At 41.6% G+C, this 23,485-nt stretch overlaps 1 protein-coding gene across 4 annotated transcripts in view; it reads left to right on the top strand.

Moving 5' to 3' along the window:
* TBC1D30 (TBC1 domain family member 30) overlaps positions 1 to 22,013 on the top strand; it is a 94,575-nt gene extending 72,562 nt beyond the window's left edge. For 2 of the 4 annotated variants that reach the window (XM_082422741.1, XM_082422743.1), the window contains 4 exons: positions 8,551 to 8,663; positions 10,416 to 10,555; positions 13,593 to 13,799; positions 17,107 to 22,013. In XM_082422741.1, the coding sequence (XP_082278867.1) occupies positions 8,551 to 8,663; positions 10,416 to 10,555; positions 13,593 to 13,799; positions 17,107 to 17,822 (1,176 nt within the window). In that variant the 3' untranslated portion in view covers positions 17,823 to 22,013. Of the gene's footprint in view, positions 1 to 8,550; positions 8,664 to 10,415; positions 10,556 to 13,592; positions 13,800 to 17,034 lie in introns of all 4 variants that reach the window. The other 2 variants (XM_082422740.1, XM_082422742.1) reach the window with 1 other exon arrangement.
* The last annotated feature ends 1,472 nt before the right edge of the window (positions 22,014 to 23,485 follow it).

Here is a 23,485-nt window from a genome sequence, read left to right as displayed (position 1 = left end):
TCTAACTGTGTCACAAGAGGAAGGAAGAAATGGATATTTGTTACGGCTTTCGTTCCAACTGTGTTGCTTAAAAATCATAACGTGCAATACAAAAACAAACCAAAAAACCACCAGACCTCCTCCCTCACCCCCAGATCACCAGGTATTTGTTCTGAATCTGATTCTTAGCCGTAAAGGGAGACTTGTGGGGAGAAATAATTATTTCTGGGAAGGGATTATTGAGGATAAAAAAGGAGATTATTCTAATCAGCATTTTGGTTTATTTGTTTTGCCCACATTTGCAACTCACGTTATTACATACGAATCATAAATTTCAAAATGGAAGACGTGAAGGGTTTTGTCATTTTTCTGGCGTGTTGCTGTGTCTCAAGATTACATTCGCCAAATCATTAAAATTGGCAGTGAGTATAGAAGAGATAGATTTGTGAACACGCTCTCTTCCATTAGGCTCTATAACATGATTTTTCTGCAGTCTCCTCCCGCTTCTGACCACTGCTTCTCTTCCTAGTTCTTCCTTCCTCCTGCCCACTGACCAACAGTTGGTCTTGTCCAAGGTCGTCCGTGGGCCTTAGTTCCTTCTTTCTCTGTGGTTTCTCTCTCCTTTTGTTTTTCTTGGTGTCAACTTTCACGTTCGGTTCCATGCCTGCGGTCATTTTTGGGTGGTGGAGCGCAGTCAACAGGTTAGAAAACAAAGACTCAGGCCCTGATTTAGGACTTGTCAAGTGAAGAGGTTCCATTCCTTTGCTTGTATCCTGGTACCTCCAGCTCTTTCTCAGAATCCCTCACTTTTAGCAGACAGCTGCCCGATGCATTGAGAATACTGACCACCTGGTATAACTTCCCTGAACATTCATATTTTGTATTTCACGTTTTCTTTCCATTGTCATCTGGTCTTTCTTCCTTCCTGTCTGTCTCAGAGGTGGAGCGCTCTGTCTGCCCCTGACCTCTGTGTTCTGCTTTCAACTCCTCTCACACATCCTGGGCTGTTGCTTCATCGCTCATTCTGTCTCTTAGAGGGAAGTGCCTTTTATTGAACATTGTTGTGGATGTGAGGTCCAAGCTTGGCATTTTCCACATGTGAGATCCTTTACATCCTACAGAATTGCCTGGTTCACGTGCCCCAAGCGGGACTGTGAGATCTCATCCCTTCTCCCTCACTCATGAAACTACAGTGACTACTCACTGCCTACAACACAAAGCATGGATTTCTCAGCTTATCATCCGGTGCTCTTGACTGTCTGGCATTAAACCATCTTTTCAGCCATAGTTCCTATTCCTCCCTTTTGGACCCTTGACCTCGTCTAGTCAAGTCACACTGTCTTCCACGTTCCCAGAAATGCCTGGGAATATGGCTGCTCTACACCTTTGCTCTCTCGGTTCAGTCTTTCTCTTCTCCCTTCACGTGTTTCAGGCCTGCCTCCTTGTGAAAGTTCCAGTTCAGATGCCATCTTCTTCGTGAAACGTTCTGATAGTCTCAACTAAAAGCGTCTCCTTCTTTGACTCACCACATTTTCCTTGTACCTCTTTTGTGAGGCTTCATTACATTCTCCCTTGATTTGAGGCTGTATCTTATTTCCTCAGTGATATTGTAAGTTCCTTGAGGACAGGGGCTGTGCTTTGCTCATAACACAGAGCACTTTGCCTTTTACTGGTGCTGCACAGTAAATGTATTAATTCATTAAGCAAATGTCTATTGAGAGTCTGCAACTAGTTTTCTGCCTTCTCTTTCTCAGTAAATGTTTGCTGAATTAAACCACACTCGGAGATGATGGCCCTCCTTCTAGGGTCCCTCTGCCCTAATACAGTCCTCACTTTGCTGCCAGAGCATTCGTCCACACTTACTGCTTTGGTCATTTTATTGTTCTTCATAAAACCTTCTGTGCTTCCTTGTTATTAACTGCAGTAAATAAAATGTTTCGGCCTAGTTTTCTAGGCCCTGTATTAACTTCTCCAAATATTAATTGAGCATCTCTCTCTGTCAGAAGGCTTTCTTGAGGGAATTAATATCTGGTTTTACCTTTCAAGATGGATAGGAGTAGGTCGGGCTGTGTGTGTGCGTGTGTGTGTGTCTGTGTGTGTGTGTGTCCATGGGTGCATGCACGTGTGGGGTGTGTGAGTGTGTATGTTTGAGGCAGTGGTGCAGAGCAGAGAGGCAGTTCATGGCTGAGGGAACAGCATGAGCCAAGGCATTGGCAATGAAAACCTTTATGGTGTGGGAAGGAAGCTACAGGAGTTTGGTATACAGGGATGGCTCATGGGAGACCGCAACCCATGGTAAGGAGTGTGGACTTGATCCTGGAGGTCAGTGGTTGTGAGGTTGTGCTTGCTGGAGTTCTTGGGCCTCTGTGGAACCTTTGGAAAGGGAAGAAGAAGAGCTGTGGGCCTGAGAGGTTTTAGGAAGAAGAGGGAAGTGGTCTCAATTGTGTCTGATGTCGACTACAAGGGCAGCTCTGTGAAGGGTGGACTTGAAGGGGTCACCGTGGGGAGGCAGTGAAGGGTAGAAGGAAGAATGGAACAGAGGCAGTACTTAGAAGATGAAGTTGACAGGACTTGGCCGTGGGAAGTGGACATGGGGTGAGGGAGAAAGACAGGGAGAGCCAAGGACAGCCCCCAGGTTTCTGGCTTAGGAAAAAGAGGAAAAGTTCACGGGGGGAGGAAGGTGGATTTGTCTTCACACTGGTCGCATTGGAGGTATTCTGTGGTTGCCCCATTTCTTACCTATCCAGAGGCACTCCCCACTACTTCACAGCCAGGACCTATTGCACTGGCCATAGCTCTGTCCCCACCCAGTCCTCTGTGGGCCCTGCTCATCCCCATGACAGGGCTTGTGGTTCCCTCTGACACCCCATCTGGGCAAATCCTTTCTGTCTACCGGATCCCACTCTGTCTGTTCTCCCCTTCCCCCAGGCTCTGTCATCTCAGCCCTCGTTGATGATACCTCTTCCCTACTCCTTCAGTACTTCAGATTGTCAGCAACTGACTTAATGTTCATTACAAATTATTTTATATTGTTTGGTATTTTTTCAAATATGTTAATCTTATCTAGCAAGTTCCTTAATGATAAGGGCCTTGTACTACTCTGTATCCCCGTAACATCTAATGTAGTGCTAAGAATCCACCTGGTTGCTCAATGCATACACAGAGTTATAGAACGTTAGAACTCGAGGCAGTGGTTTTCAAACTTGACTGTGTATGAGCAGCATGTCAAGAGTGTATTAAAAGGCAGATATTTGGCCCGTGGGTGGTTCTGATGCAAGTGGCTTTGAGCTGACACTTGGACAAACACTGGTTTGAAAGAAGCTTAACGGTCCACGTAACCTAATTCTGTCGTTTTACAGAGAAGAAACTAAGACATGGAGAGTGAGCATCTCGCCATATTCTTAGGTTGTCTAGTGGCAGACCCAGGACTGGGGCCCAAGCTCGACACCTGGCCAAGTGCTTCTCCTCACCACCCAACACAGGGCTTCCACCTTATTGAAAACATGACTTTCTAAAAGCTGAAATCCCTTTTAGAAGAATGAGCAACGTTTTATCTCACCTAAAGTTTAAACATTGCCAGAAGGAATGATAGATATGTTGAGATACTCCATCTTTGTCCCTTAGGAATTTCCAGTCTTAAGTATTAGGAGAAAAGAGCACCCCTTCTTTACTCTGCTTTAAGAGAATCCTGGAAGGAAAAATGTAGGCTGTGGCTTGACTGATTAGAATTCCATTTTAGCGGCATTTCTCCTGCTGAGGAAAACATCTGGTGAAGATGACTTGAGCCTAATTTTGTACAATTTATGTTTTCATGTTTCTTTTAAAGCATGTCAATAATGAAAAAGAGAAATATAGTTCCTTTTCAGCAGTGCCTAAATATAAATGTCTATTTAAATGTGTGTTGGTAGTTTGGGCAGTAAATAGACTTGGTGGTTTTCCTTGACATCGTAGGAGTATTAAGGAGAGAAATGCTGAATGTCATTTCAAGCACTCTCTTTTCTGTACTCTAAAAAAAAATTAATTCTATGGCTGTGATCCAATTATGGTAGACTTTAAGTCTGTCAGCAAACCTGAAATGACTCCAGATGAAAAATTTGGACTGCATACAAGATCTTTATTTTCGAGCTGAAGAGATGAAAACGTTCTCCCTGCTTGGTCTTCCGTATTTTTTTCAGTTCTAGGTGCCATACGCAAAATAATCTACTGGGTTTTTTCCCCCTGCAAATTGCATCACTCTTTTATTTTACCAGTAATGGACATTTAAAAAAAAACAATAATGTTAGAAAAAGATATTGGGAGAATGCTGATGAAATAGTGTATATGGATTTCAGTAAGACTTTTGACAAAGTCTCTCATGAATTCTTTAAGAGTAATATAGAGAAAAGTTAGTTAGATGCTGTTTACTAGATGGGTTTTAGGTGCTTAGGAAAACCTAGCCCAAAGTGGTTGTCAATAATTTACTGTTACCCGCGGGGAGCTTTCATGTACCACGAGGCAGGACCTGCCCTTGGACTGTTCCCTTTTTTCTATCAGTGATGAAGTAGAAATTACATGGATGTGAATGCTTGTCCAGTAGAAGGTTACTGTTTGATTAATTAGTGCTGCCAAAAATGAAACCGTCTGCCTTGCAGAATTGTGTGTGCCCGTAACTGAAAGTGATTAAGCGATGCCTTTATGACCATCTGTTGGAGATGCTTTAGAGGGAACTCCTGCTTGGGAGGGAGGTTGAACTAAATTATGTTTAAATTTCTTTCTAACCCTAAGACCCTATTCATGTACTATACTTTGGCTCTAAGATGATTAGTAAAATTCCTTTCTTGAAATCTGTTGTAAATCTCTGATTTACACAGTTGGAAATCTACAGCTTCTCAGGTATCCTGAGGACTGTGGTCGTGTGTGTGGTGTACCTTCATGGGATAAACATGCCTGCCGACATGTGAGACCTTTAAATAAGTGAGTGAATATATGCAAAGTACTATAAGCACATTTGTTTCAGGAACACCGATGTATGCTTTGAAGGGCTAACTAAAAGTAAATTATAGAGAAAGAAAGACCAGGAATAGAGAATGCAGCTCAGTGGAGCCAGTGTTCTTTTTGGTCCAATGTTTTTAGCTGAGTCGCCCTTGAAGGAGCTTGGTAAGACCCCAGACTATTTACCCTGGAGCAGGATGGGACAGAGTAGGGGCAAGATGTACTTCCCTTTCAAGCCTGTTTTTTTATGTATGTCTTTAAAGCTCTCTTTTATTTATTTATTTATTTTATTTATTTATGGCTGTGTTGGGTCTTCGTTTCTGTGCGAGGGCTTTCTCTAGCTGCGGCGAGCGGGGGCCACTCTTCATCGCGGTGCGCGGGCCTCTCACTGTCGCGGCCTCTCTTGTTGTGGAGCACAAGCTCCCGACGCGCAGGCTCAGTAGTTGTGGCTCACGGGCCCAGATGCTCCGCGGCATGTGGGATCTTCCCAGACCAGGGCTCGAACCCGTGTCCCCTGCATTAGCAGGCAGATTCTCAACCACTGCGCCACCAGGGAAGCCCCAATGTACTTCCCTTTCTTTCTTTTTTTTCTTTTAATATTTATTGGAGTATAGTTTATTTACAGTGTTGTGTTAGTTTCAGGTGTACAGCAAAGTGAATCTGTTATACATATACATATATCCACTCTTTTTTAGATTCTTTTCCCATATAGGCCATTACAGAGTACTGAGTAGAGTTTCCCATGCTATACAGTAGGTCCTTATTAGCCCTTTCTTTTCTTATACACTTCCTTCATGAGGCTGGACAAAGGAGTTTTCTGATAACTTTTAATAAAACTGGCAAAAATAAAACACAAGTGAATCTTCAGCTAGACATCCCACTAATTGTCTCCAATGAGACATCTTACTTTGTTTGTAGAGAATTTTGAAATTCCTAGCATTAATAATTTCATCTTTTAAACTTGAATCCAGATGGTGTGGGTTTCTCTTTTATTGAGATATGATTGGCATATAACATTACATTAGTTTCAGGTATACAACATAATGATTCGATATTTGTATGTATTGTGAAATGATCACAATAAGTCCCGTCAACACCCACCACCACACACAGTTACAATTTTTTTTTTCTTGTGATGAGAACTTTTAAGATCTACTCTCTTAGCAACTTTCAGATACGCAATATAGTATCATTAACTATAGTCACCATGCTATTCATTGCATGGTATGGGTTTCTTGAAATCTGAACCAGGTTTCTAAATTGTTAAGGAAGAAAAATCTCATGAGTGAGGGACAGGCTGACTCTTGGCCCAGCAGTGGGACCAACATTTGATGTGTCAGAGACTGACGCTGCTGTACTGAGGCCCAAGCAGAGGTGCCGTGCTCTGGACTTAGAGCTGGGGTGCTGAGGTTTTCACATCTCTCCATTTCCCTCAAAAGGGTATGTGGAGTTAAGACAGGTCACAGGAGCAAGGAGGGAAGAATTCCATACTGGCAGTAAAGCAGCTTCTCGGGCTGGTAAACTTTGTGGGATCAAAAAATGTGAGAGTGTACTCTGACCATGTTATTAATGAAATTATATGACGTATTTCAGGCATACAGAATGTATTAAAATAATATAACAAAACTTACACACCTACGACCCAACTTAAATAAAACATTAACAACATAGGGGAACACCCTCATACCCTTATCTCTGATCCTGCCACCCCCTCTCCTCTCAGAGGTAACCAGCATCCTGAGTTCCATGCCTTCATTTTTTCAGATGAGAAAAAGGAGGCCTGGAGAGGTTGGGAACCAGCTTAGTCTCACACTCCAGACTAGTGGGAACCACAGGGTGCCTTCTGCTTCTTCCCAGTGGGGAACAGTTCACTATTAGTAAATTTGTACTGCGTCTCAGCCTTTGGGGTACACAGATCTTCCTGGACTTACGATGGGGTTACATCCAGATAAACCCTTCATAAGTTGAAAATGCATTTAATACACCTAACCTACCAAACATCACAGCTCAGCCTGGCCTGCCTTAAACATGCCCAGAACACTTACATTAGCCTACAGTTGGGCAGAATCATCTGACACGAAGCCTATTTTATAATGAAGAGTTGAATGACTCATGTAATTTATTGCACACTGAACTGCAAGTGAAAAACAGAACGGTTGTCTGGGTCCAGAATGGTTGTAAATGTATTGGTTGCTTCCCCTCGTGATCACGTGGCTGATGGGGAGCTGCCTTGCCCAGCATCACGAGAGAGGACCTATGGCGTATCGTAAACCCAGGAAGAGTTCCAAATTCTAAATTCGAAGAAGGGTTTCTACTGAATGTGTATCACTTTCGCACCTTCGTAAAGTGGAAAAATCATTTAAGTTGAACCATTGTTAAGTCAGGGACTGTCTGTAATCAAGTATGTGTGAGATAATATGACTTGGAGATGACTTTTGTGGTCCCAATAAACTGTGTAACTTTGCATAATAAGCAATGGAGAATAAAAGGGAAGGAATTTTAGTCAACACTTCCTTATTTGGAATCTTGGGATGTTACACTAAGGTATAAGCGGATACCGCAGAAGTTTGGGGACAGTCAGATGTGCAGACTGTTGAGAATCGAAATTACGGTGGACTGTCCCGGTGGCGGCTCTGAGCTATGGGGTGAGGCTGCAGGGCTAGGAAGCCCCTTTCAGAGCCCTCCTTTTCCTACCTGTGCAGATATTAGACATCTCCTAAGCCTTCAGGAAAACAGTCCTGCTGAAATGAAAAATACTACTTCAAAATATTGTCCTAGAAAAGTGTTATCAGGACATTTGAATGGCTTCCTGGAAGAAATGAAAGTTAATGTGGTTAATACACATTTTCTGGTGAATAAGAACCTGAAAGATTGAAGAAATATGTTTGGAGCAGTTAAATTTTTCATAAAATTAAGAGAACAAACAAGATGATTTTCCTCCTGCTGGTAGAATGGTATATAATCTTAAAATCCTGGAGGAAGCACAGGTGCTTTTCCCATTTTTATTTATAGATTTTTAACAGCCTATGCTTTACACCCTGTCACTTTTTTTCTTTTTTCTTTAAAAATAACAGTTAACAATTTTCACCTAGAACTGATTCACAGACATTTGAAAAGGTGGTATCTTTGGAGAAAGCTTGCAGGTGATCACAAGATTGTCCCCCAGACGTAATTGTATCCGGAAGGCTGACATTTAATGCCTATAACGATCATCAAGCAAAGGTTTGAAAAACGAGTGGTACACATGAAGAAGATTGATGGGTTCACTGTGAAAGAAGTAATAGGGAGCTGTGAATTTCTGAATTAACCCATCTATCAAATGAGCAAGAGAACGTCAGACTGTCCCCATTTGCCCACCCATGTTCACCAGTTGGAGTGCCCAGTCCCAGCTGGGATGATTTGGGGACTAGCTGTTGTTTTATCAGTATTCTTTTGTCTTTCTCTAAAACGATATTGAAGTATATTCTCTCCACCTGCTGTGTAAGGAGCAGTATCTACCTCTTCACACCCAAATCATAGAACTTCAATGTCTTTGCAGGATTGATAAGAGTCGTTTAAGGCCACCAGTTCAGACTTGGCATTTTTGTTCTTGTTTTCCAGACTGTGTATTCTATGGCTCCATTCCCTTTTCCACAGTTGGCAGAGCTGAGGGAAAAATACACCTACAACATTACACCATTCCCAGCCACAATTAAGCCCACCTCAGTTTCTGGGTAAGGTCCTTTTTTTTTTTTCCTTGTTGTTTTCATGATGGGAGACTTAATACCTTAATTTGTTATTAATATTTGTTAAACCCCAGAAATACATTTGAAGTAGTTTGGTGCTTAAAATCTGAATATCTCTTTCCCAAAGGTTTTGATTTAAATTTGAGAGGGAGATTTTTGAAAGTGTACTTTCCAAAGAAGGTTGGAACATAAACTGGAGGGATATTTAGCAACCCCACAACTTATTTAAAAATATCAAATATTAAAAATCTCAGTAATTAAAAAAGGGTAGAATCAAAAAGGTGTAGGCAGATGAGCTAGTTTAGACCAGAAATTGACAAATATATATATATATATATATATATATATATATATATATACACACACACACACACACACACACACACACACACACAGGAATTTAATATATGAAAATGTGAATCAACACTGAAAAGATATACTATTTAGTAAATGGTGCTGGGCCAATGAGACTCAATCTGGAAAGAAATAAAGTTAGAGTCATACTTTACACCATACATCAGGATAAACTCCATAGAGATGAGACAGTTAAATGGAAAAAACTGAAATAATAAGCAGAAGAAAATATGGAAGGATATCTTTAGTTCTTTGGAATTGGGAAGGCCTTAATAACTGACAAAAAAAACAATAAAGGAAAAAATATTAAGTACTTTAAAAATAATTTTCTGCATGACTAAAACCAAAACAGAGCAAAAGAAAACCTCCATAAGCAGACACAAAAATATTTGTGAAAAAATATTTGTAACTGATTCCTCTCATATATAAAGTTCTTAGAAGTCAATAAGAAAATCACCACCATCTGAAAAATGATGAAAGTATGGGAATAGGCAGTTTACATAAAAGGCAACTTCACTTGGACTAAGAGAAATGCAGCTTACAGCAAGATTGAGATTCTGTTTTTTTCACCTATCAGGTTGACAAAAATTCAAAAGGTTGATGTGTTCTCTGTTGATAAAGCTATAGGGAAACAGGCACGCTTACATTTTGCTCATGAGAGGTTAATTACCATGGGATTTGGGGCAGGCAATTTGACCGTATTTCCCCAAATTACTATTGCATATATCCTTTGACCCAGCAATTCTACCTTTCTGAATTATCCAACAAATATATTTGTACACATGCAAAACACAGTATGTATAAGGTTATTTATTGCAGTGTTGTTTATAATAGTTTAATATTGGAAACCACTTGAGTGTGCGTCATTTAGCAGCCTGGTTCTATAACGTGGGCTACATACGTACAATACAGTACACACATACAGTACAGTGCAGCCATTAAGAAAAGGATGAGGAGGAAGCTCTGTGTGAATATGGAGAGATTTTTTTTTTTAGGTGAATAAAAGCAAGGTGCAGAAGAGTATACTTATATATAGCATGCTAATACTTACGAAAAAGAGGAGAAAAGTAAGACTTATAGTCATATTTGCTTATTTAACTGATAAGGAAGCTGAAGAATACATCAGAAACTAGTAACAGTGGTCACCTGTGGGGATTAAGTGGGGCAAGAACAGGGTAGAAGTTGGACAGGGATGGGAGATGGACTTTATATATATATAAATTATATAAATATAATATATAATTATATAAATATAATATAAATATGTTATAGAAATTAATGTATATAATTTATATATATGTCATTTAAGTCATGTGGCTATATTACTTATTTAAAAATAATACCACTTTTTGAAAAAATATTCCTTTTTCTTTTATGTTTTCCAAGACGACGTGGTAAGGTCAGAGACAGCGATGACGAGAATGACCCAGATGATGAAGATGCTATTGCTAATGCAGTGGGGTGTCTCGGACCTTTTAGTGGGCTCCTGGCACCTGAACTGCAGAAGTACCAAAAGCAAGTTAAAGGTAAAGAGGTGGCATCTATTAGATACTCACAATGTGTTGGTTCACTATAGCAAGGGTAGTATTATTGTGTCCTATAAATGCCTGTTGTTTCCTGAACTGATTACCACTATTAAAGGTCTCTATTAAAAGTAACTTCTCTGGGGGCTTCCCTGGTGGCGCAGTGGTTGGGAGTCTGCCTGCCAGTGCGGGGGACGCGGGTTCGGGCCCTGGTCTGGGAAGATCCTGCATGCCACGGAGCGGCTGGGCCCGTGAGCCACAATTGCTGAGCCTGCGCGTCTGGAGCTTGTGCTCCGTGGCAGGAGAGGCCGCGATAGTGTGAGGCCGGCGCACTGCGATGAGGAGTGGCCCCCGCTTGCGGTAACTAGAGAAAGCCCTTGCACAGAGGCGAAGACCCAACACAGCCATAGATAAATAGATAAATAAATAAATGAATGAATGGATCATCACGTTAAAAAAAAAAAAAAAGTAACTTCTCTGTTACTTTATCATTTAGGAGGATCTCTCTGTTATGTGTTACATGCATAATACATATTTCTTTTTCTTTATGATTCGTTTTGCCTCCCACTCGTCTGATTTAACGTTGTGTGCTCAGTTCCTTAGCACCGAGCCTGGCATATAATAGATGCTTACTACATTCTGTTTGAGTTAAATTGTGAATTCATTATAGACTGGCTTCTTTTCCACTATAGAAATACTCTCTAAAGCCAAAATATTATGGTACCTCTACTTGAATTTCAGTGACCAGAAACTCATTATCTCATAAGACATTCTGCTAATTCCTCTGCTTAGCCCAGGGTTTCTAGTTTTGAAGAGAGAAACTCCACTTACTAGTTCTATTAGTAGTTCTTCTCTTCAGAACTAAACGGAACAAGTCTGCTCCCTCTTCTGCTGGATGTCTCCTTTGAATCTTGACGACAGTCATCACGGCCCCCAAAAGTTTCTTCATGGTCCAAATTCAGAATTTCTCAAAGATACGTCTTCCAGAACTTTTAATGTTCTATAAATTCACCTCTAAATGTCCTGCAGTTTGATAGTATCCCTCTTAAAAAGTGGTGCTCTGAATTGAATGTCATGCTATGTTTGTTTTTTTCTTGCAGAAAATAGATCGGACATTATTCGTGTAATGAACTCTTTTGAAGCAGTTCGTGCTTCCCCCACTATGATCTTTCCTGTCTTTGGTGGCAGCTTTTCCTTTATGACATTTATTCTAGTTTGAAGACCATTCTCCTTGCTGAAAGAGGACAGAAGCAAAACATGTCAGGCACCTCTGCATTCTCTTTGCCATCTGCTAGCTTTATACTGCCTTCTCAAATTCATGGCGCTATTTTCTTGTTTTTGTTCCTCTTGCTTGCTTTTTGTTTGTTTGTTTTGCTGTTGTTGTTTTGGTCGTGGTAGTTTTGAGTATGTTCTGCAAGCCTTAGCTTGTTTTGAGTTTTAACCTGCTTAATGTTCGGTTCATGTCATTTTGTGTGTGTGTTCTTGGTATGTACTCCCCTGTCATCTTTTTAAATGACTTTAAAAAATCTGAACTCAACAAGAGTTCTATTGGTTTTGTAATGGTTTCTATCTCCTCTTTAGTTGCCTGATTTTTAGCTTTTGGTTTCTAGCCACGGGATCAATAAGTATTTTAACTCTTAACGTTTTTGAATCTGCTTTCTGTCATCTGGGTCTATGTTCCATTTTTTCCCCCCTGTTATTCTTTCTGTGCAATTACAGGCTCTGGGATGACATGGTCATTTTCACCTAAATTTCATCCTTAGTCTTTCTCGTTGGTTTTACTTTAGTTAGATTAGAGGTCCTCTTTTAATTTTCTTCTTCTTAGAGAAGTATTTTCAATAAAAAAGAAAGTTTACCAGATGTTCAGTCTTTATCTGAATAACACTTTCAGCAGATGTTAGGATACTTGAAATCCCCTACTAATCTTTTTTTTTAAGCTTGTCCCCAGGCAAGTTTTACATATCGTGTTAGAAAAGCCTCATTTTATCCCCTGTTTACCTGTGTGGCATGTGAGTGTATTTTCACACTGTACTTATTTCTGTTTCTTGGAGGTAATCTCAAATTTATTTAAGGGATAAATCTACTAGTTGTTGGTGTTAACAGGAGCAAAAACCACATCAGAGATAACACACAGAGTAGACAGTCAGGAAATGCTTGTTAAATGAATAAAAACATTCATTTCTAGTGATACCATGATCTAAAGTCTTGATAATCTTATAGAATGTCTTGCTGGTTTTTTTTTTTTAATTAATTAATTAATTTATTTATGGCTGTGTTGGGTCTTCGTTTCTGTGCAAGGGCTTTCTCTAGTTGCGGCGAGTGGGGGCCACTGTTTATCTCGGTGCGCGGGCCTCTCACTGTTGCGGCCTCTCTTGTTGCGGAGCACAGGCTCCAGATGCGCAGGCTCAGTAGTTGTGGCTCACGGGTCTAGTTGCTCCGCAGCATGTGGGATCTTCCCAGACCAGGGCTCGAACCCGTGTCCCCTGCATTGGCAGGCAGATTCTCAACCACTGTGCCACCAGGGAAGCCCCTATCTTGCTGTTTTTAACTTAAGAAAAACTCACTTTTAATAACTGACTAAACCCTACAGTGTAAAATTTACAAATTTATAGTTGTGAGTCCTCATGCAGTTAGTTATATGGAACCTTGTAAATCCTCATGCAGTTATATGGAAATCTGTACCCTGACTTTAGACAGCTAGAGTTATATTTTTCTAAGGGAATTTTAGAAAATGGCAGTGATTTTTATCTGGAAACAGCCGACCTTATGTCCATATAATGAACAAAGGGGTAATAAAATCAAACAATGAACCCACACAGCTCGTTTCAGACTCACAGTTAGCCTAATAAGAAAATGCAGAAATATTTTCAGGACCAAATAAAAACAAGTACTAGACAAATTGTACTGTACATGTTTTTTGTGGTTCAGAATTTCCTGGAGGTTAAGATACTACCCCAGGTTATATAGTGTAATCAATTCCCAGTTAGTCCCGTTCTCCTCCAGTGATACTGTCTCCTCGTCTCTATTCCTTGGAATATAGAACCAAATGGGGACCAGAATCTGAGATCCAATAACATTGCAGAGCTGAGTCCAGGAGCGATCAATTCCTGCCGAAGTGAATACCACGCAGCTTTTAACAGTATGATGATGGAACGCATGACCACAGATATCAACGCGCTGAAGCAGCAATATTCTCGGATTAAAAAGAAGCAGCAGCAGCAGGTTCATCAGGTGTATATCAGGGCAGGTAATGTACTTCTTTGTTTGAGTCAATTTCAGCTCTGTGTCAACTTGTGAAAGGAAGACTGAGTATTCCCAGGATGGCCTGGGAATTACTGCTCACTCTGGCTCGACATCCACCAACACAGCTGGCAGGAGACAATAACATCTTTATCTTCTCACTTTTTATTTTATCTTATCAGGCTCTAAATAAGAGAAAGGTCCCAAGGACCAGGCAGTTGATGGTATTCAATACCTCTTTACTCTGTATGCTTGTGGAGAAGGCTTTACAAATGATTAGAATGTTGCAAAGTCATGCAGTCCTTGGATTTGAGACATTTTGGAGCTATTGCCTCCTAAATTTCAGGCATTTGGAAGTAGAATTTAGTCATCTGTGTACTGGTAAATAATATTACTACCAGTCATTTAGGTAGTAATATAACAGATGTTGTGATCAGAGGAAAAGGAAAAAGCCACTACTGTGCCTCACTGGTGGGTTAGCAGTGTCTTGGGAGTCTGCTGAGAAGAACACAATTGTACTGCAGTTGGAAATGCTCTTTTCCAAGGATTGCCAGGCTTCTTTTTTCCTTTAAATTCCCAAAATCCCAATGAACAATCTGATTTATTGTTTAATATATGCTGATTTGGGAATTGGTTTGTCTTATTTTAAGTCAAATCCTAATGAAAATGATACCGATCCAGGATTAACCAAGATATAAATTTGACATGTGTTTAAGAGGCTTGTGAGCATGTGACTGATCTTGCATAAAAACTGAATTTACCTTTCACTTGTTGGGGAGGAGTAGGCAACTTCTTAAAGATTCTTTATCCTGAATCATCAAAAAAGCAATCACAAAAGGAACTAACAACTATAACACTTTAATTTTCAAAACATTGGCACATACATGTCCTCATTTGTCCTTAAATCTGTGAGAAAGGCAAGGACAGATATTCTTATATCCTTTTAAAAAATGAGGAAATGGTAATTCAGGAAGACTTAGCAACTGTCTAGGATTATATAACTATAGTGAGTGGTCAGGCCAGGGCTAGAACCCCCATGTTCTGATTCTTTATGCAGTTCTTTTCCAACCACTTTCAGAAGCTTTAGGTGGAATGGTGAACAATTGCCATTGGGTACTAAATCAGCCCAGTGTCTCTACTGTAGTCAGGGGTCAGCAAACTATGGTCTGTAGGTCAAATTCTGCTCACTGCCTGTTTTTATAAATAAAGTTTTATTGAAACACAGGCATGCCCATTTGTCTACATATTGTCTATGACTGCTTTTGCACTACAGTGGCTACAATATTTATAGTCTGGTCCTTTACAGGAAAAGTTTGCTGACCCCCTACTCTAGATCAGGGTTTATGTGGTTATTTTTAGGGAGAGATTGCTGCTCAAGGGCAGAGTTTGAGAGCATTGTTTCTCAAACTTTAGTGTGAATACGCATCACTTGGGGATGTGTCAAAATGAAGAATCTGCTTCAGTAGCTGTGGGTGGGACTGAGATTATGCATTTCCAGTAAGCCTCCAGGCGATGCCACTGCTGCTGGATGGGGATTGCACTTTGAGTAGTGGGGTTTTAGAGGAGATGGTGTAGGATAGGATCAGCAGCACAGGCGGAGAGATTGAACTTGAGCTAGAGGCAGAAGTCCTCAGCTTCTGAGATTTAAAGGAAGGTGGTAAGGATGGTGGTTGAGGTACCAGCTTCCTAGGTTAGGGAGGACAGGAAGTTAAGGCTTTTCAGTCCTGATAGCTTCTGTTTTTATGAAGAAATTGGAGGAAAAGTTGTTTGGGAGTAAGTTGAAGCTTGGGTGGGAGCTTAAAGAAAGTAACGAAGATTTGGATCGGCCATCGGAAGCAATGGGAGAGGGAAAGAAAGTTTGTTCAGCGGCATTGCGGACCTAACAAAAATAGGAAGTTACGAATTTAAGGGATATCAATCCACTTGGCTGTGTGATTTCCCCCCATCCGCATCCCCACCCCCAGCAGCTATTAGCAGCTCCTATTTTAGAAAGGAGAATGTGAATTGTGGATCTAGAGTGGAGTTTTGCCAGGCATGTGTGATAAAGCCATAGGGATGCCTGGATGTGTGGTTATTGGTGAGGTGTGGTCCAAGGGAACCACCGTGCATCTAGCAGGGTAGGGGTGTAAGTGAGCCGAGGAGACAGTGAGAGGTTATGAGAAGATTGAGGGATCAAGGAACGGAAATCTTTATGGTTTAGTACCAGGTATAGTTACATCGAGAGTCTGAGAGCTGGAAGAGTCAAAGAGAGGAATATGAGAGTTAAATATTTTTCACATGAGGCAGATCTGTGTGATGAGGTTTAGGATGGAACTGGGCACGTGGAGGATGGGTCAGTCACCGAGGCAGTAAAGTAACCGAGGTAGGTAAGAGGACATAGAGTGAAGAGGAAACAGGTGTCAGAATTCCAGTGAAGATGGGACTGTGACCAGAGGTAGATGGATAGGAGCAGTCGAGAAGCACAGATGGGAGTTCAGCCATGTGACCTAGATGTCAGGAGGAAAGCTGTTCGCACAAAGACGGCGGGGTCTTCTCTTGATACTTCTGCCTGCAGCTGTCGTCCCTGGGGCCGTGAGTGTTGAAGCTTCATTGGAAATAGGGGCTCGGTCATAGCCACAGGATGAGGATAGTAATACTGTTAACAGTGCCTTCCAGGAGAACACAGCTTTTGGTGCTTTCCTGTTTTCAATTTGCTTTCAAAGTCAATTGAGGACACAGGAGTGGAACTAGGGCCAGGCACTAGATAGCTGTGATGTCACTGCATTTTTACCACCTTCTTATCACTTCTCTCATTCTGCTGTCTCTCAGTAATATGCAGTGTGTTGTTTTCCTACCTCTCAGAAGCTGACAGCTGGTAATCTATATGGTCATAGTGTTTGACCTGTTATTTAAAAAAAAAAATCTTCAGATTTCCTAGATACAAGACCTCCGAGGTTGCTTCTCAGGCACAAGGCTCTCTGTAAAAAACATGAGGGAGGCTGGGCTCTAATTAGTAACAAGGGGTCAGAGTCTGTTCCTTTTTGTATCCTCAGCCCCTTGTCTCCTCCTCTTTGAAGAGGAGGGAATCCGTACCCCAGGCTCTAGGATCGAATTCAGTTTCTGCTGCCTTCAGTTGCATGACTCTGCCAAGAGCTGGGAAATATGTGGGCAGGGTCCGGGGACAACCTGTGTGTGACTCCTGTTCTGTGATGGATGTCTTTCTCTGTGGTACCTTTCACACGACCTTTCAACATTTCTTTCAGACAAAGGGCCAGTGACCAGCATTCTCCCATCTCAGGTAAACAACTCTCCAGTTATAAACCACCTTCTTTTAGGAAAGAAGATGAAAACGTCAAACAGAGCTGCCAAGAATGCTGTCATCCACATCCCTGGTCACACAGGAGGCAAAATATCTCCTGTCCCCTATGAAGACCTTAGGACCAAGCTCAATTCTCCATGGCGAACTCACATCCGGGTCCACAAAAAGAACACGGCGAGGACCAAGAGTCAGCTGGGCTGTGGGGACACCGTCGGGCTGATAGAAGAGCAGAATGAGGGCTGCAAGACTCACAACCTGGGGGCAGTGCAGGCATTTTCCTCCGATTGTGCGGGGGCAGCTCAAAGGGAAGGTGGCAGCTCCGACGGCGGCACTGGGAGGACCATCGAAGGGCAGTCTCCAGAGCCGCTCTTTGGGGATGCTGATGCCGACGTGTCTGTGGTCCAGGTGAAGTTAGAAGCCTTGGAACTGAACCCAAGGGCTGCTGCTGCTGAAACTGAGCCCAAGGTGCACGTGCCCTGCCAGCAGCACATCCCGGAGCCGCTAGATGCACCCGGAGGAAACAAGGCCCCTGGCAAGTCTCCCCAAGGCAGCCACCCGAAAACTCCCATCTTTAGCCCCTTTCCCAGCGTCAAGCCACTGCGGAAGTCAGCCGCTGCCAGGAATTTGGGATTATATGGTCCTACAGAAAGAACCCCAACTGTGCACTTTGCTTACATGAGCAGGAGCTTCAGCAAGTCCAGCGGTGGAAACAGCGGTACTAAGAAACGGTGACATCTCTCAGCAACTGTGTATCCACATTCCCCTCTTCATGGTGGCAGAAGGGTTCCAGCCGGATGGCTCCAAGAGAGCTTCAGTTGTCCATTGAAAACGAAGAGATAGGTTCAGAGATGAGCAACAGTCCATAAAAATGGGAATTGGAAATTTTATAATGGGTGCTAGAGTAGGGATGTCTTCCGATCATCGATACCGTGGGTTCTTGTGGCAAAATAAATATTGTGGTTTTAAAGTGTGACGTTTTCCCAACTTTTCATTGTGAGCTGTTTAGAAAAGACTTTGCATCTAGGCTGTTAACCCCTCTTCCTTCCTCCTGTTCTGAGGGCCTTCAGGGTGCCTGTGACAACCCCCCACCCAACCTTCCAGTTCTCTGGGTGTTGTTAATACTCAAGCATGCACACAGTAGCTTGCTAGAACAGAAACTGTAAAAAGAAAGTAAGTTTCTTAGTTGCAAAGAACTTCCCAATTTCCCTCTTCATGCCCCGCTGGGGGGAATGCTTGTATGTGTGAGTTTTCCTTCAGTAGTTTCTTTCAGCCAGTCTCAAAACTGGTTTTTATTCTTGTGCTAAAATGCAGGAGAAAAATCTAGATAGCCTTTCTTTCACTTTCTGTTTCTACCTGCAAAAGGAAGAAAACCTTTATCTGTTGAAATGTAGCTTGATCATCAGCTGGAAGATCTTCTGCAGAGGACACAAACGGGTTATGCATTAAGCAGTTGCTCTCAACAGCTCGCTGATTCCACTGAGCTTTCCTCGAGCTTCATGTTCGCCTCTTAAGGAGAGTTTTGGTCCTCAGTGGTGGGATGACCAATGGGCTCTACACAGAGCTTGTCTGGCCTCCACCAAGCAGCTCATTTACCTACCAGCTCTCCACTGCAGATGCGAGAAGCCTCTGCTCAAAAGCCAGAACATTGCACCTGCAACTCTATTACTTGAATTTTGTGCTTTTTTTTGGGGTGGAAGTACTTTGTTGAGTACTTTGTTACTTGAACACTGCCTTTCCCTGGAGAAGGCCCCAGTGCTTTCTAGCTCTGTCTCGCCCATTCCTCCCCAGAGACAGCACCTGTTATCTCCACCATGCAGATGGGAACTCTGAACCACACAGAGGTGAAGTAGTACTTGAGATACTCAAGGTAAATACTCACGGTACTCAATGTGACTCAGCCACATTGCCTCCAGTGCAATAGGTGGGTTTTATGCTCCTTGTACCCAGATGCATTGGCTACATAGGTTCTAGAAACCAAGACTGGGAAGCTATTCACTACACTCCCTCCTGACTCAAAGGACCTTTCTCCAGATGGTACAGAGTCCTGTGATGGCGTTTCATAAAACCAGCTTTGACCTTCTTATCCAAAAAGGTAGTTCATTTTAAAAATGTTTCATGCAGCTGTCATTTTGGCTGGACAAAAGGCTCACTCCTCAATCCCCTTCTCCCACCAACATTAGAAGATAGACTTGGCATTTTTATCCTCGTTCCCTGGAAGACCTCGGCTAGGCTTGCCGGCATTTTGATGATGCAGTCAGTATTCATTTGAGCTAATTGGATTGCTAATTCTGAAACCAAAGCTATAGTTTTGAAGGAGTTTTTACTATGAGAGGCACTAATTTTTATAATAAAATAGGGAATGTGGTTGTGTGGGCTTTTTTGCACAGAAAACACAGGAATGATATATACAGTGAGAAGAGTTACCCCTTTTGTGGTATTTTTACCCTCCAAGAACTGAAGATGGAAAATATGACTAATAAGTTATTGCAGTTTTGGTCTTGCAGGAGAATTCTGTGCCATCTGAAGTTAGCCTGCAGCTTCTTAAAAAGCAGCCACTCCCACAGCCTGTGTCTTGGGAAGGGTGTAGGTGGAGAGTCGGGATTACTTTGCATACCACCCCCAGGACGAGACCCACTGCATTTTCCAAAGTTAAGCCAGTGATTCGATTTTCTTCCATCTGCTGAATTTCACATTCCACCTTATATTCTTTTCTCCTCCCCCTTCCCAAGTGAGTCAGAATAGTCGTGTTCCCCTTGAGGGATGTCTGACTTGAATAGAGAATTTTTCTTTTCTCTCTTGAGTCAGCTCCCAGCTCCCGGAGGGTCTGGGTTTGGGGAGGTGGGTAATGGGGTGGAGGGCACTTACTGCAGTTCTTAGGCTTGTGCCATCGCTGTCTGCCACCTGTCTTAGGGTGAGTAGCGCATGCTGTACCTGTTTCCTGGGGTTGGTCTTCCTGAGAAAAGAATGGATGTGATGGCACACGGTTTGGGATAAGTATTTGTTGAATGAATGAATAAACTACTGAAAGGATAATAGTCCTTTGAGGTAAAAATGACCTCATCAGGATTTCAAAACCTGACAGATTCCTGCTAAAGCACTGTGTCCTGTTAAAGTGCATGCATTGTACCATGTAATCGCCATGTGTATCGGTCAACTTGTGAGCTTTGCCTACTTTAGAAAATAAAGAATCTGCAGTAGCCTGTAGCACACAGCATGTGCGAAGAGACCAGTATGGACTTTTATCTTCTTTGTATTGGACACCGTGTGCCAGCACCAGAAGTACTTACCAAGTAGCGGTTTCTTTATTTTTAGATACGTCTGTACCCCGTCAGCACTTAGGCCGGAGCCGACTCCTGATGTCTCTGCACCTCGGTTCTCTTACAAAAGCCTCCAGATAATTTAAACCTAGTTTGTAATGTCAACCTATGGGGCTGTAACTGTTTGGAATATTGTATTCCCTTGATCAGTCTCTCTTGTTCTGAAGAACTGTACTGATTACAAAGATATATGCATAAAGATTTTCATTGTTGTAGCTGTTGTGACGTTGTTTATCTGAGCGCCTGCATAGAACGCTGTTGTGACTTTCCCCACCCCCTTCTCTTACCCTGTCAGCTTTACCCCACCTTGGTCGCGTGAACCAAGAGAACAGCCCAATAAACTCCATCTCCGCCGGTCTAATCACTGGGTTGCAGGGTGGCCTATGACCTGCCAAGAACTTGGCAGAATGGCGGGTTCCCGAATATGAGTAAAAGAGTTTATTCAGGAGTGTGTGTATGTGTGTGTGAATGTATGTGTGTGTATAAAAATAACCTGTGGATCTGTCATTTTTCTTTGTTTTAATAAAATAGAACAATAAGAATGCCATTTAGCTTCCTGGTTTTATGGATTCTAGATAACAGAGAGCCGTGGTCAAGTGTACAGCCTGCCATCTCCCCTCATAAAATCTCCCTTTACTCTTTCTGAGCCACTTTTTTTTTTTTAACATCCTTATTGGAGTATAGTTGCTTTACAATGGTGTGTTAGTTTCTGCTGTATAACAAAGTGAATCAGCTATACATATACATATATCCCCATATCTCTTCCCTCTTGCGTCTCCCTCCCTCGCACCCTCCCTATCCCACCCCTCTAGGTGGTCACAGAGCACCGAGCTGATCTCCCTGTGCTATGCGGCTGCTTCCCACTAGCTATCGGTTTTACATTTGGTAGTGTATATATGTCCATGCCACTCTCTCACTTTGTCCCAGCTTACCCTTCCTCTTCCCCGTGTCCTCAGGTCCATTCTCTACGTCTGCGTCTTTATTCCTGTCCTGCCCCTAGGTTGTTCAGAACCTTTTATTTTTTTTTTTAAGATTCCATATATATGTGTTAGCATACGTTATTTGTTTTTCTCTTTCTGACTTACTTCACTCTATATGACAGATTCTAGGTCCATCCACCTCACTACAAATAACTCAATTTCGTTTCTTTTTATGGCTGAGTAATATTCCATTGTATATATGTGCCACATCTTCTTTATCCATTCATCTGTCATTGGACACTTAGGTTGCTTCCATGTCCTGGCTATTGTAAATAGTGCTGCTGAGCCACTTTCTTTTTGCTACCTACAGCTGTCATTTGAGGCAGCATTTTAAGTATATTAGTTTCCTAATTAGAAAAATGACATGTGTTAAGAAAATCTGGAAAACAGAAAGAGCACAAGGAATCATTGGTATTCTGGTATGGGTCTCTCCACTATGTTTTTTTATGTGTGTTTGTGTATATACACACCACTATCTACAAAAAGGTATATTGAGAAAACTAGTTTAAGCTTTCTTTCCAGTAAATGCTCTTTTACAGTATCATTTTCAGTAACTGTTATTTCATCATGTGTTTATGCCAGAATTCACATAACCAGTGTCTCATTGTCCACGAGGTGTTTTTTTTTTTAAATTGAAGTGTAGTTGATTTTCAGTATTGTGTTAGTTTCAGGTATATAGTAAAGTAATTTGGTTATACATATATATATGCATATATTATTTTTTGGATTCTTTTCCATTATAGATTATTACAAGATATTGAATGTAGTTCCCTGTGCTGTACAGTAAATCCTTGTTGTTTATCTATTTTATATATGGTAGTGTGTATCTCAAACAGGTATTTTTTGATTGTAGATAGTACTGGAGAGAACATCCTAATACTTATAACTTTGTACACAGCCCTAAGAATTTTCTTAGGGTATGTTCATCCAGGTGGAGTTGCAGGGTCAGAAAGTATGTGCATTTTTAAAACTTATATATATGTATCGCCAAATTGCCATCCTTGAGGATTGAACTTACTATATATACAAGCAGAATGCCTGTTTCTCTACACCTCTGGATGAGGCAGTAGTTTCTTTCTTTTTTTTCCCTAGGACCTCCATCATTGATAGAAGCAGTGATAATTGGCATTCATATCTCATTCCTGACTTTTAAGAAAACCATTAAGTAAGATGTTTCCTGAGATTCCTGGTAGGTATCTTTTATCAGGTTAAGGAAAGTACCTTTTATTCTTTGCTCACTAAGAGATTTTTAAAAAATCAACAAATATTTAACTTTATCAAATGATCCCTAATTGCATCCTTTGAGAAGGAAGTGGTGCTTGAGATTTTGTATCTTTGAACTTGAGAAAATAGCCATTATCAGGTTTCATCGAAGCATATTAAGATATTTTAGAGTTGCAAGTGATAGCAGTGAAAATTTTATGTGCAAATTTTCATTGCACTGTTAAATTTACTAGAGGAAATTTGGAAACAGTATAAACAATGTAAACATCTGAGAACAGGGGTAATGGTTGCATGAATTATGGTTGATCTACAGGAGGGAAGTGCAATGGCCCATGAGTGTTTGGGCCATTGAAATGGCAGTTATCTCTTATCCACATGAGGCACTTCAGATGAAAGTTTCAGTGAAGTCTGGAGTCATAGAATCACTAGGATACAGCTACAGATGGGAAGCCCTTACTGGATGATGGCTAAAGCAGAACTGTGCAGTGTAGCTCTTCCACAAAGGCAGCCTGGGCTCAATTAAATGGGGACCAAATGGGGACCCATAGACTCTTGGGGTTGGATCAGCTCCCATGAATTTCCTTGCTGCCTATGTCCTGAATCTGAGTCTACTTCTTTCCTGGTGCTCAGCTCTGATCAAACCCACTGACCTTTTTCATGATCAAACCCACTGACCTTTTTCAAAGTCACTCTCTATCCCATTCTCTTCATTCCTCCCAGCACAGGCAAGCCTTATCTGACTGCTACACCCTGCATCCCAGGGGCCTCGAGAGTCTTCTTTTTAAAGTTAAAAAACCAGAAAGTTGACTGTTTCTTAATATTTGCATTCCTTCTATATATTCCTGTAACACTTCTAGTTTTTCTTTAGGTGATG

Source organism: Balaenoptera physalus, assembly GCF_965194825.1.
Source record: "Balaenoptera physalus genome assembly, chromosome: 13".
Lineage (NCBI taxonomy): Eukaryota > Metazoa > Chordata > Mammalia > Artiodactyla > Balaenopteridae > Balaenoptera > Balaenoptera physalus.
Note: the sequence above shows the minus strand (reverse complement) of the source record. Positions and strands in the feature narration are given on the sequence as shown.